The following is a 16,532-nucleotide window of genomic DNA, read 5'->3' as shown; positions in this document are numbered from 1 at the left end:
GTAAAATGGGATTAAAATGACAGTTCCCACCTCATAAACTCGTGGAATGGATTAAGTGAGGTATGAAGTGGAAAGAGCTCCTCACATGTTTCTGACCAGGCCTCCTGGTCACTAGTCCAGATTTGAGGTCATGGTGAGGGCTCCCTACACCCTGACACACGCACACACACACACACACACACACACTCACATGCTCAACTTCTAGGCCGACACCAGCCTCTCCCCTCCTCCCACAACTCCCCCTTAACTGACCAGCCAAAGTCCTGGTCGCCCACAGAGTCCATTCAACACGAGCAAGTGTTTTCTTTACATGTTTGGGCTTTTACTTCAATTTGAAGCAGATGGTTGAGCACAGATGTGAACAGCTTTGGCCTTTTGAGCACAAGGAAGGAATAGGCCTTGGCTTTGAACATGCCCCTCGCCACAGTACTGGCCCATTTCCCTGGTCCCTTCCTTCCCTCTGCCCACCCCTTGCATAACCGGGAACAGACTACTGGCCTTCATACAGGGCACCATCTTGTTTTCCCAGCCAGGAGGGTGGGCCATGGGCAAGGAGTGGCTGGCTGGGCTGGCTGGGGAGCAAAGACCTTTTAGGCTGGTCACCTTGGGGGACAAGACCCTGGGGTGGGGTACGGGGTGGTCAAATTGGTTTCTTTTCCCCCTTACTCCCTTGCCATGATGCTCAGGGCCCAAGAAGCCTGGACCAGAACACTGACAATCAGGGTCAGAGGCCTAGGCAGCCAGTGGGAAGGAGAGAAGAGGGCCAGGATCTCACATCCCACTCCATATAAGCACCCCCAGCCCCTTCTCACAGCCCCCAGAAGGCTTATCTTATACCCAACCAGCTCAGGACCCAGCGTAGAAAGAGAGTGCCAGGTCAGAAGGTTGAGTGCTTCCAATGGTCACCAAATGTCCATCCCTTCCATGAGTTTCCTGTGGGATCGCTGACTCGTCTTTGGCTTGAGATGGAACTCGGGCAACAGGAGGAGCAAAAGTCCTAGAGCAATGGGGTGGCTTTTTGCCATGGGGTTTTGTCACCACCATTTCTTCAGTGTCTCTGTGGAATCTTTGGCAACGAATTTCTGCAGCCAGACAGGGGCCTCAGGCCCTGGGCAAGAGGGAGGCTTTGCTCTCCCCTCCCCACCAGGCCGAGGGCAAAGTGCAGAGTCACCAGAGTGGCTGAGGGGGGACAGGAGGGCAAGAGGGAGGCAGGTGTGCCCCTGCCCCACCCTGAGAGGCAGTGGTCTGAGCATCTGGTGGAATCCTGGAGAAGACAAGGCTGGACTTGGAGAGCTCACCTTCTCCTCGGGCTTGACCAGAACGAGGGCCCACGGAAGCATCCTTGGTCTAGACCGGGGCCAGTCACTCCTGAAAGAAACAACCAACCATCAGAAAAACTTGACTCTCCTGACTCTTTCCTAAAGGCCAGCTGATCCCAGGAGCTGGCACCCCAGCACCTCCTCTCTCTTGATCCTTGCTGGCTCCTGCCCCGGGAGGGACCTGTGTGGCTCAGGCAGGGGACTACATCCTGAGGGGTTCAGTAAGTGATGGAGCCGGCATCTGGACCCAGAACTGGCTGCCTCCAGAGCCCACACTGTCCCCTTACTCCTCACTCTGCATTTCAGAGCCATTGCTGACTTGGCCGCTTTGGGGATATGGGCAGGGCTGCAGGGGCTAGAGGGGGACTCAGGGACACCTGGTGCTGATAACACAGTCCTCCGGGTCACACCTCTGAGGCATGTGAGTCAGGTCTGCCCCCCCCCCCCACAGGAATGACCACCTGCAGCCCCTTTTCCCTACGCTGTTCAGACAAGAGCACTATGCCAGGAGTCCAGGGGCCTCTTCTAGGTGCTGTCCATCCACCCCACCAGGTGGGTGACCTGAGACAAGTCACTTAACTCCTCTGGGCCTCAGTGTTCTCCTGACACAGCTAGAGCAGGTCAATAATTTTCAAACTTTCTTTTAAGCAGCAGAAGTGAAGTCTAACCCATGAAACCCTAACACAGAAAACAGATAAACATGGTCTGGTGTGTTTGCAGCAGCAGGGTAGGGAGGACACAGGGAGAGGGGGTCACAGGGTGTATTCCCTCCAACGGAGGCCTGGGACATCTCTGAGAACCTAGGGTGCGCAGGAGCCTAGTTTGAAAACCACTAGGTTGCACCGTCGTGTGCGTCTCGCAGTCCTGACCTTTGGAACCCTCACTCTGGCACCTGAACCTGGTGTCGCTCATGAGAAAACTGACCGCAGGGTGTGACTTGCTACCAGGGACAGGAGACAGGGAAAGGTCACAGGGGCTGCTGGGACTTCAGGTTCTGGGGGAGGTCTGCGAGGCCTCCAAGTCTACCCAAACACACCAAAGAGCAACAGCAGTGCCCTAAGCTGGCACAGCACACTCCTACGAAAGCAGCTCCAAATACCGCTTCTCTGGGATTCTTGCAACAACCCTGAACAAACAGCTAAGTACTCGTTTTTGAAGCAAAACATCTGTCAGGCACCTCCACCATGCCAGGGGGGCTTTCTCCGCACCCTCATCTCAGAGGTGAGCCATCGCCGGTGGAGAGGGGGCGCTGGAAGCTGGCGGCCATCAGGATTCGAATGCGGATCGACAATGTTTGTTCTACCACAGAGAAGCTGCTTCTGCTGAACCGGAGGCTTGGGGAGCCGGGATGGGGCCAAACCACAGCCTGGAGGGCCTGCCAACCACAGGCCCCGGTGAGCCTCGCAGGCCTGGGGCGCCGGGCTTGGCCAGCGGCCAGGGTGTGAGGCTGGGGTAAGGCTGGAAGTGGGGTCCGAGGAGGGCGAGAGCTGGGCCAGGAGGAGGGGGCGTCCCCTAGCTAACAGAGGCTGAGAAGGGAGAAAGGAAAGAAGAGGGAGCATCTTGATGGGGTGAGTCCCGGCTCACATCCTCTGAGCCCACAGTGCGGTGCGTGGCTGGCCCCAGCAGGAATCTGCTTTTTGTTACCGAGTCTGAGGAGGAGGATTAAGAGGCGGAAAGGAAACCCGTGGGGATGGCACAGGGTCTGTGGTCCACGGGGTGATTTACAGCCCGCGTCAGCCAGTCGCTGGCTGCCTGGGCGGGCCCTGCAGAGAAGGGCCCAGAGTTCCTCTCTGTCCAGCCGGCCTGCGGTCTGGGGGTTCGGCGCAGAAGGCTGGCTGGGCAGGCGGGCCGGAGCTGTCCCACTGGCTACTCGGTCAAGGCGCCAGGGCCCTGCCCGGGCTCGCTATTGGCCCTCAGGCCCTGCGGAAGCCATGACTACCACCCAAGAGCAAGGGAGCCAGGTTCTTCTCACCAAAGCCTGACCTTCAGTTCTTGCTCCCACCCTTTCCCTGGTGTCTACACTGGACCTGTGTTCCCACCGCCCACCTCGGTACAGGAATCCCAGCACACGTATCATCCATACGTGGAAGTCTTATGTCAAATGGGGCATGGTGGGAAAACACCAGGAGGCCTTGGGTGCCAGGACCTCCTCTGTGATCAACCAGCTTTGTGACTTTGGGGAACTCACTCTCCCTCTCTGTGCTTAATTCCTTCACTTGTACAGCACACACATGGATTTGCACTCCCCCCAAAGGGTATGAACATTAGGCAGGTGAGGTTATCCCATCTGGGAGTCTGGGAAACATTTTAGACCTTGACCCCACCTTGGAAAGTCACTACCTATATTAGCGTATTAAAGGACTGAAAAGTCCTGCAATGAAGAAATTCACAAGACTTTATTTACTCATTGTTTTCTGAACTCCTATGATCCTGTGATCACAACTGCACCCTGAGTCAATCTGTGGCCCTTCCCTCTAGGTGCCTCCCAGAAGCAGCACTCGGCCACATCAAGTATCTGCTTCCTTCCTGCCTACCAGCTGGCCCAGTCTCTCAGTGCCCCAACTCAAATGTCCCAGTGGAGGCAGCCGATGGTCCAGCCTCAATCAGATTTCCTCCACAGATCAGCTGTGGCTGAGGGGTTAGGAGACAAACCCATGGATGCCCCTTCAGAAGGGGCAGGGTGTATGCGTGTGTGTATTAATTACAGGCACATAATTACAAATGCGACAGAGAGGGCTGGCAAATACCCCCAACTTTGGCAACCGTACTACAGACCCCTTCTCATGAAACTGGTGTCAACATCCTATGTCACCTCATATAGAAGCACAGCCTGAGAGGGCCTCCCGAACCCCATCCAGCTCTGGGATTTATAGGTGGTGTTTCCTCTTTGGGCCAAGGCTCTGGGTACAGAGGAGAAAGGCTCTTGGCTCACTGCTCACAGAAGTCTCCTACATCCCAGGCCCTTACCACAGAAGATGCCCTTTAAACAGGTTCTGCAGTGAAAATAAACTTTGAACACGACTAGGCAAGATGGCCTCCCAGGTCCCTTTCCGCGGCCTGACATGCTGAGTCCGATGGAGGTGATTTGGTCAGAGTGGCAAAGTGGCTGAGTCTATCACATTTAGAAATCATTTTTTTTAATCTGTTCATTTGTGGTCAGAACATCATTTGTGGTCAGAACATCAGCTCCACAAGGACAGGGACATGGTCTGTTTTGTTCCCTGACGTAGCCCGAGAGCCTAGAACAGTCTGGACACATACTAGCATCTTGATAAATATTTGTTGAACACGTGAATAAATATTCCCAGTCACAGGTTTTTTATTCACCATAGCTTTTATATACCATGGAGTATGTTTCCTGTTTCAAATGTAACTTCGCATTTTTGAAAATACGCCTATGCTTTAGGGAAACTTGGGGTAATTGTTGTGAATCCTGAAACAATTCTGCATCTTTTTTTGCTTTTGTTCACCTCCAGTTTCTTATTCTGACTCTGTCCTCTCCTTACCAAGTCTGTCTCTGGCTTTAGGTGGATTGGTTTCCTCTTTTGATCACTTCTGTGTATTGCAGGGCAATTTTACCATTTTAGGGGCATTTAAAAATGACTGTGTCTGCTTTCTAAGGTGTTTTACCTTTTAAATTCATTTTCAGTCCATGTTATCTACTTAACCATTTTTCATTATTTTTAAATTATACTTTTTTTTTTTTTTTTTTACATTTTAGCAATTTGGATACAGCCTTCCACATGCAGAAAAAGACATCTAGTGAAACGGAAATCCCTATTTTTTTTTTTTTTTTTTGCATTAGTTTGTCCTAAAAAGAATAGTCAGGTTTCAGATGTTAGTTTAAAACAAAAACACGAGGGGCGCCTGGCTGGCTCAGTTGGTTGGTTGAGCGTCCGACTTTGGCTCAGGTCATGATCTCACAGTTCATGAGTTTGAGCCCTGTGTCAGGCCCTGTGCTAATGGCTCAGAGCCTGGAGCTTGCTTTGGACTCTGTGTCTCCCTCTCTCCCTGTCCCGCTCCTGATCGCACTGTCTCTCTCTCTCTCTCTCTCAAATGAATAAACATTTTTTAAAAATTTTTAAAAAATATGAAAGACAAACAGAGAGGACGTGGGAAAAGTATTTTTCAAGACCCATGCTATTAGGTATTATTTTTTCTTTCACTTTTAAGTACACCCACGTTTGGGCTGGGAAGGGGGTTCTGTGTTTGGTTCTAAACGCAGAACATTGGGGTTCACCTTGGCCCCAAAGTCAGCAGGCTATGGGGCTCTGGGCAAGCGAGTTAATCTCTCTATGCCTCAGTTTCCTCATCTTTATAGTGAACCTAGTAACAGTACTCACCTTCCAGTTGCCAAGAATCAATGAGACAATGGAGCGTTGCCCCCCCCCGCCCCCAAGCAGGGCCTGGCACACAGTGGGAACACTGGAAGGTGCTGGCTCACATTCCTGGAAAAAGCTGGGTCCTCGGTTTGACTAATGGGTGTTTAGAAACATAAAAAGGCATCACAGGCTGAAAAGTCTCAAAGTAAGTTTATGTCATCTTGACCAATTTGCTTTCAATGGATTGTTCTTAAAAATGTAGACACAACTTCTAAAATCACATAAGGCATGTCTCTTGCCTCATGAATGGATAACCAAAGTGTGGTGTATCCATGCCAGGGAATATTATTCAGCCACAAAAAGAAATGAAGCTCCAACACATTTCCAGACCATGGATGAACCCTGAGAGGAGTACGCTGAGTGAAAGAAGCCAGGCACTGAAGACCATGTGTCACAGGATTCCATTTACACGAACTGTCCAGAATGGGAAAATCCACAGAGTAGGCTAGGACTGAGGGACAGTGAAGACCGTGGGGTAGGAAGAAATAGTAAAGCATACAGGGTATTTTTTTTTTTTTTTTTTTTTTTTGCCTGATACAAAAGTTCTAAAATTGTGGTAATGGCTGCACATAGGTGTGAAAATACTAAAAACCACTGAAGTGGACACATTTTTTTTTAAGTAATTTTTTTTGTTGTTAAATTTATTTATTTATTTTGAGAGAGAGAGAGAGCATGCGAGCGTGCACACAAAGCAGGGGAGGGGCAGAGAGAGAGGGAAAGAGAGAGAATCCCAAGCAGGCTCCACACCATCAGCACAGAGCCTGATGTGGGGCTCAAACTCCCAACTGTGAGATCATGACCTGAGCCAAAAGCAAGGGTGGGACGCTTAACCAACTGAGCCACCCACGCGACCCTGAAGTGGACACTTTAAACAGGTGAACTATATACGATCTCAATAAAGCAGTTAAGTTTTTAAAAACATTACACAGGTAGGACATGTTAATTATAGAAAAACTAGAAAATACAGAAGAGTGAACAGAAGAAACAACATTTCAATCACCTCAGTCTCCCCACTAGGAGCAAACCACTGATAGCCTTGGGTGACTTATTGTTCCATATATTTTTATGCTCAGACCTACCTGTATAGTATTTTTTTTTTTGTTTGTCTGGGTGTTTATTTGTTTACTTGTATTTTAAAATTTTTATTATTTAAGTATGCTTGGCACCTATATAGCAGTTTATGAAAGTGGAGTTATGTTGTGTAACTGCTGGTGTTTGTGTTTTCTCCAACACCCCAGCCTGTACACCTTTGCATTTGGCAGATGTGTTTTCACATCTCCACGGGCCAGGCTGTGCTGAGGTTATTCTGGGCACAAGCACAGGCCTGGGCTTCTGGCCTCCCAACTTCCCAGGGAACTGGAAGCAGGTATGGACCAGCCCACCCCCAGTGCCTCCCGCCCCGCCTGGCCTGGGCGCCAGGGGTGACAGGCAGGAAATTTATGAGCAGTTGGAGTTGGCTGCTATTTTCTGAGGGCGGGAACATGGTGTGAATCAAGGATCCCACTGTGTCCGGGCTGGGAGGGCCCTCTGAGGTCCCAGCCATCTAAGATTTGCAAAGTTACGGCCAGAGCCCCTTGTGGGCCAGGAGAATCCACCTGGGGACCATGAATTGGGAGAATTCATTCACTCATCAAAGATGTACTCAGTCCCTACTGGGTGCCAGCTCTGTGACAGGCACGGGGTTAGAGTCCCTGCCCTGGGGCAGCTGACGATGTAACTCCAGGGTGAGACTGAAAACCACTGCTGCTGGTACATGCCATTGATTCGCCCGGTCCCCCTTGTGTTCGCTCCTCACTAGAGGAGCGGCTGAGGTGGCCAGGGGCTCTAGGCTAGTGTGCAGACAGTTGCCTGGGCAGCTAAGAGGCTCCCCTGCCCTGCGGGCCCCAGCCCCCCAGGTGGGAGCATGGGTGGGTCCAGCAGTCTAAGCCCCCCATTGACTGAGGCCAGTGGAGACGACCAAACTTCAGTCAGTCAGTGACATACAGAAGAACTGTCCTACCGGGAAGAATGAACCCCCTCATCAGACAACGTTGAGGATGAGAGCAGGTAACCCTGGGGCCCCCTCCTGTGCTAAGACGCCAGCTGCAGAACCGGATCCAGGTATGCTGGGCAAGCATTGGGAGAGGACAGTCCACACACCCCACGCTGCCCTGAAGCTTTACTTGGAGTTACTCCCGCCGGCTGGAACATAAACTCCAAGAGGGCGGGGTTTTGTGGCTGGGTCCCTGCTGTCTCCCGGTCCAGGATAATCGGGGCTAACTCGAGTCCAGTCTCTTCACCCCCCAGGCCCCACCTCCACTGCAGGCTGAGAAAAACGTGCCTCTCCTCTGCACTCCCGAGGCACTGTATGTGGACTCCCACACCCCTCCGTGCCACGAATTATTGTTGGTACGATTGCCATCATCATCCCCTCGCTCACACCACATACCTCGACTGCGAGCTCCCGAGGGAAGGAGGCGGTCGCGTCGTCCTGTCCACCGCTGTCCTCCCAGGCCTAAGGCCAGAAGTGAGTGAATCGGCGCTCAGAGCTACCATCTACTGCCTCGTGCCGGGCACCACGCTGCCCTCCTTTGCATGTGCTGTCTTACACACTCCCTGGGAGGTGGCCATCTCTGCTCCCATTTTGCAGATGAGGAAATGGAGGCCGGTCCGGTTTCCTGACTGGCCTGGGTCACGCTGCTAAGATGCAGCAGAGCAAGGCAGACCCCCTGACCTCTGGACAGCTCAGCTTCTTCTGCAAAGCGGGCTGGTGAGTCCCCAAGCCATGCACCCAGCTGCCACCTTCCTTGGTTCTAAGAAAATCTCTGTCTTTGTCCTTTGAGCCTAAGGGAAAGGTGGCTGGCAGTGGGAGGCCTGGCATTCCCAGAGCCAGGGCCAGAACCCAGAAGGAGCCCACTGAGCCTGCAGGGGATGGCCAGGGAGAGCCGCGGCCCCCGCCACGCTGACGCCTTCTTGGGCTACAGGCCGCTCTCTCTGGCTGCCAGTCTCTCACTTTCTTTCTCCATGCTTTGCCTATGTGTCTCTGTGCCAACTTTCTCTTGGCCTCTCCTTTGTTTATATCTCCCCGTCCATCAGCCTGTCTGTCTTTCTTGGCCCCCACCCCACCCCACCCAGAGCACAGAGCACTGGGAGGGTCGAGCTGGCCCGAGAGAGGCCTGAGGCCCAGCTGCTGCAGCTTCCCATCTGCTTCCCATTCTGTGATGTTGTCCAGCCAATTCCACTCGGCTACACACTGCTCTTCCAGACCCCAGGAGCTCAAGGAGCCCGTGACCTTGCCCCATAGCCAGGGGAGGCACTCAGGCTGGAGGGGAGCAGACAGCTGGGCAGACAGGTGGCCCAGCCAGGTGAGGAAGGCCCTGCTCCCTGGCAGCTTCCCGGTGGGCCCTGACCCATGCCCCTCACCCCACCCCCACCCCCACCCCCACCCCCGCTATGCACACACACACACACACCTAACCGCAGTGCTGACAGATCCCTGTCAGACCTGCTTCTTCCCCAGCTGGGGATCGCTGGCCATCACTGCCCTGCATCTTTCAGTGCCTCCCCCCCTGATCCTTACTGCAACTGACAGCAGGGGTGATGGGGAACCAAGCAGACAAGCCAATTCACGCCCAAATGCTGGCCAGTGCGCCTTTGCAAAGATCACGATGTATCTCTCCAGGAGACCTCCAGGAAGGAATCTAGCTGTGGATATTTCAGGACCAGCGGGGCAATAACATGTGGTCATGGAGCCCCTGGAGAGCCCAAACAATCAAATGACTTCCACAAAAACAGCGTGCAAATGCAGTTTTAAGGTGAGAAAAACACCACCCCTACCCCTTCTCATCATCCCTGGGCCTCTCACAGCCAGATTCCGGAGGCACGGTGGGGGACATCTTTGATCAGGGCTCTTTACTCACTGCCACCCTGTCCATCAGTGACACCACAAAAGTAGCTCCCAGCCGCATAAGGGAAAGGCCGAGACTGGACAAGAAACGATTATTTTACCCACATGCGTGTGCATACGCACACCTACTGACAGGCAACACGGTGTGGTGGCTGAATGTGCCAGCCGTGGCACCACACGGCCTCTGTTCGAATCCTGACTTCCTCATTCTACCAGCTGTGTGACCTTGGGCATGTTCCTTAACCTCTCTGTACCTCAGTTTCTTCACCTATAAAATGGTAATAATAGTAATCTACCGCAGGAGGTTGTAGGGAGGACTCAAGAGCACAGTGGCAGCCCCGCGAAGCACCCGGCCCCTAGGCAGTCACGTGCCAGAGCACACGTGTGTGCATCTGTGTCTCCCTTCCATTGGCCCGTTAGCTCCTCAAGGCAGGACTGTGTCTCCACCTCAGACTGCCAGGGTCCCACCCAGTACTGGGCACAAAGGAGCTGCCTATTAGATCCTGGGGAGGACAACTGGAAACCCCTCCTTTCCTATGGCTTCCACTCGTCCGTTCTTTCGGCAAACATCTACGGAGCGTTTAGACCATGCCAGGCTCCCTTTGAGGCACTGGGGATGCTGCAAACAGCAAAACAGACACGGAGCCCTGCCCTCCCCGCACTGACATCCTAGAACCAGCTCTTGCACAGAAGCAGACTTCCCCAGAGAAAGGAAGCCTCGTATTTTCTGTGCCAAAACAGCTTGGACAGGTCCTTTCCTAATAATTGATGCACTTCCCTGCATTCTCAGCCCGACGTTACTGGATGTACTTTAGCTTCCTCTTGACAACCCAAGGTCAAGCCCAGAAACATCGGGCCAGAGAAGACTCCACAGGTCCTCGAGGCTTCGGGGGCCCTTTACCCAGACACTAAATGGCTCCAAGCCTCTTGGCTCTTCTGAGCCTCTGGCACTGCTCTCTTTGTTTTTCTGTTTCCTCCCACACCATCAGGCCGCTGGCCGTGACTCTGGGCGCTGTCCCTGCACCTGCTCCAGGTTACCACTTCAATAGGTTATTTCTGCTCAGCTGCTCTGATCTGAGACACCGGGGAGTCCAGCTTGTCAGAACTATGCACAGATTAAGGGCCGTGGGCTCTGAAGACGGCCCCTCCAGGGCTCCCCTATGAGCTTTTATGCTTGGCCCTTGTGTCATTTAGCCCTGCCCTCCAAGGGGTGGGGCCTTTGTTTGTTTTGTTCTCCAACGTGACCCGGCACCCAGAACAATGTCTGACGCACAGTGGACATTCCAAAGTATTTATTCTTAAACAAATGTGCAGGACCCTCATGCTTTCTTCATCTTTTACTGCTCCTGTTAACTCAAGAGACTGAACAAGTAAGAATCACTGTGTGGATAGGCTGAGGGGGTGAGTGGGCCAAAGTGGGCCAACCTTTGCCAGTAACCACTCTGGCCGCCCACCCATGTCCCATGTGTGCGTGCAGGTGGGGCTGCGGGGGGCAGGAGAGCACCACTGCCACGGACTGGGTGGGGTGATTCTCAGCAACACCTCTACCCACCTGGACAGGAAGTCAACCTACCATGTAGGAGGCCCCCCATCTGATCCTGACAGACGGTGCCTAGAGACCGACCCAGCGGGACACCCGTGCGTGTGTGTGCGCGCAGGATGGACGGGGTGTCCTCTGCGTGGCAATGCAATCAAGTCCTCTGTGGCCAGCCCAGTCTGATATCCATTCTCTAAATCACTGGGTGGGGAGGGGACACTGGGGCCCCTCTGCCCAGTGCCCTGATGGACGTGGAACCTCTCTGACCACACAGCATTTCCAGCTGACAAAGCCCTTTCTCAGCCATTGTTTCCTTGAAGCCGGCTCACCTGTGGCCATTTCCATCCGTGTTTTAGGAGGAGCAGAGCATAGAGAAGGCAAGACCCTGAGGTCACAAAGGCCATGAGTGGCTGGGCTGAGACTCAGACCCACATCTCCCAGTCCTGGGCCTTTCACTGCCAGACACTCTCTGCAGCTCATACCCACCTTGGGAGCAGCAGAGGACAGAGATGGTCTAGATTCAGGAGCACCTGTGTCATGGGGCTGAGGAGCCTGCCTTACCCCACCTGGCCTGCCCAGCTGTGTGACCTGGGTGACTTCACCTCTGGGTCCCAGCCTCCCCATCTAGCTGCCATGGTTAGAAATATGTGTCTCGGGGAGGTCTGGGTGGCTCAGTCAGTTAGGCATCCGACTTTGGCTCAAGTCATGATCTCGCGGGTTGGTGAGTTTGAGCCCCACATCATGCTCTCTGCTGTGGGCGCAGAGCCCGCTGCAGATCCTCTGTTTCCTTGTCGCTGTCCCTCCCCCACTCTCTTGGAAGGAAGGAAGGAAGGAAGGAAGGAAGGAAGGAAGGAAGGAAGGAAGGAAGGAAGAAATGCGCGTCTCCAGAGGTTGCTATAGGAATTAAGTGAGTAACAGGCATGAGAGGGCTCTGCAAAGTGTAAAGCACAGCACAGATAGGTACATGGTCACTAGTGGCCTAGCCTGGTCACCCAGGTTCTTTTAACCTTAGTGTCGTCAACTGAAAATGGAGCTATTGGCACTCACTTTGCAGAGCCACGGCGAAGAGGGAGCAAGCTCACGGAGGCGGGGTTCTGGCACTGTGGTTAAGGTTAGGACACCGGTTAGCCCCACTGAGAAGAAAACCACCCTGTCACAAATCAGGGCCAATGCTCCAGGGATGTCACGTAGCTGCATGTCACGAGCCTGCTGCACTCCCAACTGAGAGATCCTGATGTCTTTCTCACTTTCAGGGGGAGCACCCCTTCTTCTAGGACAGGTAGGGGATGTCTGGGCAGGACGACTGAACTGATGAGGAGAAAGGCTCTCTCCAGCAAAGCCCCTGTTCTGCCTTTGGATGTAACATGAGGATGAAGTGCTCAGTGCTGTGGCAGCCACTATGTAGCCATGAGGCAAAGACAGAAAGAAGCCTTGGAGCCCAGGAAGCAGCTGCTTCCCTTCAGCTTTCCTGAGAAACAGGAACCCCTACTTAGTTTAAGCTGCTGCTTGAGGTGCTGGCTCTGTGATCTGAAATGCAAAGTTTTCCTCACTGATTCAAGGGAACAAGGACACAAATTCCCCAAACAGGGGGCTGAGGGAACACAGGAGCATTTCCCTGGTTGTGTCCTGAAGTCCCTAGTTTATCCTTCCCTCGAGTCTCTGCCCTCGAGTCTCTGCCTTCAGCCTAGGAATACTCAGTCCCAGCTGTGTGGATATTAGTTGAAGGAATGGTGTGTCATTATTTGGGGGCCTACTATGCACCAGAAACTGGGATACAAAAATGAAAGGGCACCCAGTCTGACTGGAGAAGCAGGCACTAAATAAACACTGTATGCCTTAAGGTAGTGTAGTGTGGGGGTTATAGTATCACATAATATATCCTGTAACATACCAGCTAAAAGTGTAACAATATAACATGGGCTTCAGCACGTCACATAACAGAACATCTTACATCGTTACTTCACAGTATATCATAGGACACTCTCCTGAATTAGACTATACACACCACTGTGGTAAAGGCAAGTAGAGTGGCCATGCTATGAGGCCCTGAGGAGGAGGCTGGGGTAGGGGTCAGGGAGGTCTTCCAGGAGGAACTGAGCCTTCCAGAATGAGCAGGAGTTAGCCAGCCAGACAGGGGAGAAGGGCATTCCAGGCAGAAGGAACAACATGAGCACAGAGGCCAAAAATAGCCCCTTTGGGCGAGGAGTTCCTTGTTGCTAGAGTGTAAATTGGGACACAGGGAGTGACCGGCTGGAGCCAGGTCACTTGGGGGAGGGTCAGGTGTCCTACGAGGGGGTATGGCCTCTACTCTTGGCCTGTGGGGAGCCCCTGAGGGTCCCGAGCAGGGAGTGAGGTGGTCAGACCTGGCTTCTGGCTGAGCTGCTAGGAGGGGCTCAGGTGGGGGCCCACAGAGCCGGAGCAGTTGGGCAGCTGGGCCAGGTCCCAGGTGGCTGTGAATTCTGGGTGGAGGACAGGAAGGTCTTGAAGGAAGGAATGGCTCCCTACTTCTCCCTCCAGAAATATTTTTAGTAGGAGCTCAAGGAAGGCAGGGATTGATATCTTCCCCTAGAACCAGCTTTCTGGTGTGCTAGGGCAAATAAAAGGGGAGAAGCAGTTCAAGGACAGGCGAGGAACGGGGGCCTGCAGCCACCCCTCGGATCCGGGCCTTCTGCTGTGCTGGGTACAGTGTTCAAGGCTGAGCAGGGAGCAGGGAAGCCTCAGGGCTGGAAAGCAACTTCTGGTCATTGGGCTGACTCTACATTATAACCAGGGGCCTGGGGCCAGCAGTCATTCCTCTTTGCCCAGCCCTCCGCCCCTCCGCACCTTTGGCCCCACAAAGACCAATTTCTCAGGCAGAGGACATGGGAGAGAGGAGGAAGTTCACGAAACAGCTTCGCATACTTTGTGCATCAACCCTTGAGTAGATCTGGAAGGCAGGCTAGGCATCTTCCAGACAGGACACTTGAACACGGCCACCCAGTCACACAGCCCCGGGGCAGAGCTGAGGCTGGCTTCAGAGTCCGGGGCCCAGACACCTGCCCACTGACACCAAGCAGGGAGGGTAGATCTCAGCCCCCTCTGAGCCCTTCAGACGGTGAGATTAATGGCCCTGAAATTGTGATAAACATAAATATTTGGTCCCTCTGGAGCTGCCTCTCTCCAACTAAAACTGGGAGGGGAGGAGAGAGAAAAGGAGGGCAAAGGAATGAAATGCAGGGGCCTGGGTACAGTGTAGATGAGACACACGGATGCCCTCCAACACCCACAGTCCTTGGCTTGTAAGAAGCCAGCCACCCACAGCCACGGGACAACAGACTTTTCCCACTGCTGCGGTGAGGGGTTCCGGAGCTTCTGGGTCTGCTGGGGCTGTGTGGGGGCAGACAGCGGGAAAGGGGTGCAGGGAATTGAGAAAGGAAAGGGGAGACCCCAGTCCCTTGGCCCTGACCTGTGTCCCACCCCCCCCCCCCCATATCAAATCAGCACCCTCTGACACTTGGGAGGCATCCCTCTTCCCACCTCCACCTGGCAGCCTGGGGCCTGAGTCTCAGCTCCACATCAGTGCTCCAAGGGGTATGAGGAAGGCGGGCCACGCCTCGCCATCTTGCTTCCTCCCGGAAGCTGGTGTCACAGCTGCCGGCCCTGCCCCAGTACCCGTGGCCTCCGGACAGACCACAGGGTGACTGCTCCCAAGAGGTGCCCAGATTCCAGGCACACATCTCCCAGAAGCTTCTGGCAGAGACAGCCAGTTCTTTAAAAAGGCTTCATGTCATACTGCAATCAGCTGAGGGGCCCAAGCACAAGGGTGTTTATGAATGCCACTGTTCTCCCAAAGCATCTCCACGTTGCTCTCTGATGAGCCGACGAGGGTCTCTGCGTTATCTCTGCCCCTCTGACGTCTCTGGCATCTTTTGTGCCTGGGTTTATGACTTTCTGCCTCTCGTCCAAGACCTGAGCATTCATGGCCTGGGCCTTGCCCATAGCGTGCCCTCCCAGGCACCTTCTTTCCCGTCTGTCCTTCCCTACCCACCCTGCACCCACCCACCCCCCGCCCAGGTTTTATGAAAACAGTCACTTCCAACTCCCTCCAACTCTAACAGTTTTGAGAAGGAAAGGATTCTGGCAGCATCCAGGAGAACTAATTAGGTGGTCTTCAGGCACCTTAGAGGAAGAAGAAAAGTCATAAGTGGTGTAAGAAGAGGAAGAAACAACATAAAAAGAAAACGAGGGGAAACAAAATAAAAACCAGAGATAAAAAGTCAAGAGAAAACGGCGGCGCCTGAGAAACAAGAATTCCAGCCGCCAACTTTTACGGCGTCCAGCCCTGTTATTCATAAGTGAGTTTCCTCTCTCACAAAGGACCTTTTGCACGGTTTTCCCTTCTGCCTCCAAACCAGCTGCTCACGCTGTTGTATCCTGAGTGATGATGAGGCTCTGAAAGGGTTTTTTGGGAACAGATGGCCAGGGGAGAGCTGGGGAATGTGCCAGCAGAGGGCTGGGCGGGCTGCCAAGGCCTGCGGTGACTGAGTGCTTGGGCTTCCAGCTCGCGTGCTTTCCCTGCCCTCTGCCCTCCGTGGCGCCAGCAGGCCTTCCCAGCGAGCGCTCGGAACATCTGGAGTCTGGGGCTGCCAGGAGGGGGGGCCGCGGCGGCCGGGCGGGGGACCCTCTGTTCCAGCGAAGCTCCCATGGACTCGCCACCAGGCCCGCCTCGCAGAACAGCTAATCAAAACCACAGCGCCCCGAATGGGAACCAGGCGTGCTCCCAGCTGCAGCCAGAGGCCGCCAGGCGACTTAACCCGGTGTCAAGCCTCGCTGGCGGTGCAGCGCTGGGGGTGCGCGGGGCTGATGACACCCCCAGCCTACCCCACCCCGCGCCACCCCCAGCGCCACCACCGGCGGGCTATTGGCTCCCTGCAGCTAAATGCAGCCTCCACGTGCTGCGGCCCGGCCGCTTACATAAGAGCTGCTGCTCGGGGCAAGGCGCTGCACCCGGCATTTGCTGGGGACCCTCTGGGCGCAGGCCACCCCAATGGGCAGTGGGTGAGCCTGGGGGCCCGGCAGGCCTCCAGAGTTGAAGGGCATGGAGTTTGGAACCAAAGAGACACAGGCTGGAAACGGCTCGACCGCTTGCTAGCCATGTGGCCTTGGGCAAGTGCCCTCCTCTTGGCCTCGGTTTCCCCTCTGTGCAATGGGGAAGGAGGTCCTAACTTGTGCGGTTAGTGTAACGTGAGGCAGAGACAACGTACGTGAGGTGCCTGGCAGACAACGGGCACTCACTGCATGGTCGGCATGACCGTAGGGGGCAGCTTATTAGCACTATTACTTGTGCACAACCAAACATTATGCATGTTTTTTGGTATGAGTCCGTGAACTTGAAAAGCCAGGGGATTTCTGAGTTGGCTGCACGTTCA

At 54.1% G+C, this 16,532-nt stretch overlaps 1 protein-coding gene across 1 annotated transcript in view; it reads right to left on the bottom strand.

The window, feature by feature from the left end:
• Positions 1–295: 295 nt before the first annotated feature.
• The window catches only part of ATOH8 (atonal bHLH transcription factor 8), a 32,322-nt gene continuing 16,085 nt past the window's right edge, over positions 296–16,532 (bottom strand). The window contains exon 3 of the mRNA XM_042932899.1: positions 296–1,368. Within this exon, the coding sequence (XP_042788833.1) occupies positions 1,363–1,368 (6 nt within the window). The 3' untranslated portion in view covers positions 296–1,362. The remainder of the gene's footprint in view (positions 1,369–16,532) is intronic.

Source organism: Panthera leo, chromosome A3 (genome assembly GCF_018350215.1).
Source record: "Panthera leo isolate Ple1 chromosome A3, P.leo_Ple1_pat1.1, whole genome shotgun sequence".
In the NCBI taxonomy this organism is placed as follows: Eukaryota; Metazoa; Chordata; class Mammalia; order Carnivora; family Felidae; genus Panthera; species Panthera leo.
The sequence above is the reverse complement of the archived record's forward strand: the minus strand, read 5'-3'. Positions and strand labels throughout refer to the sequence as shown.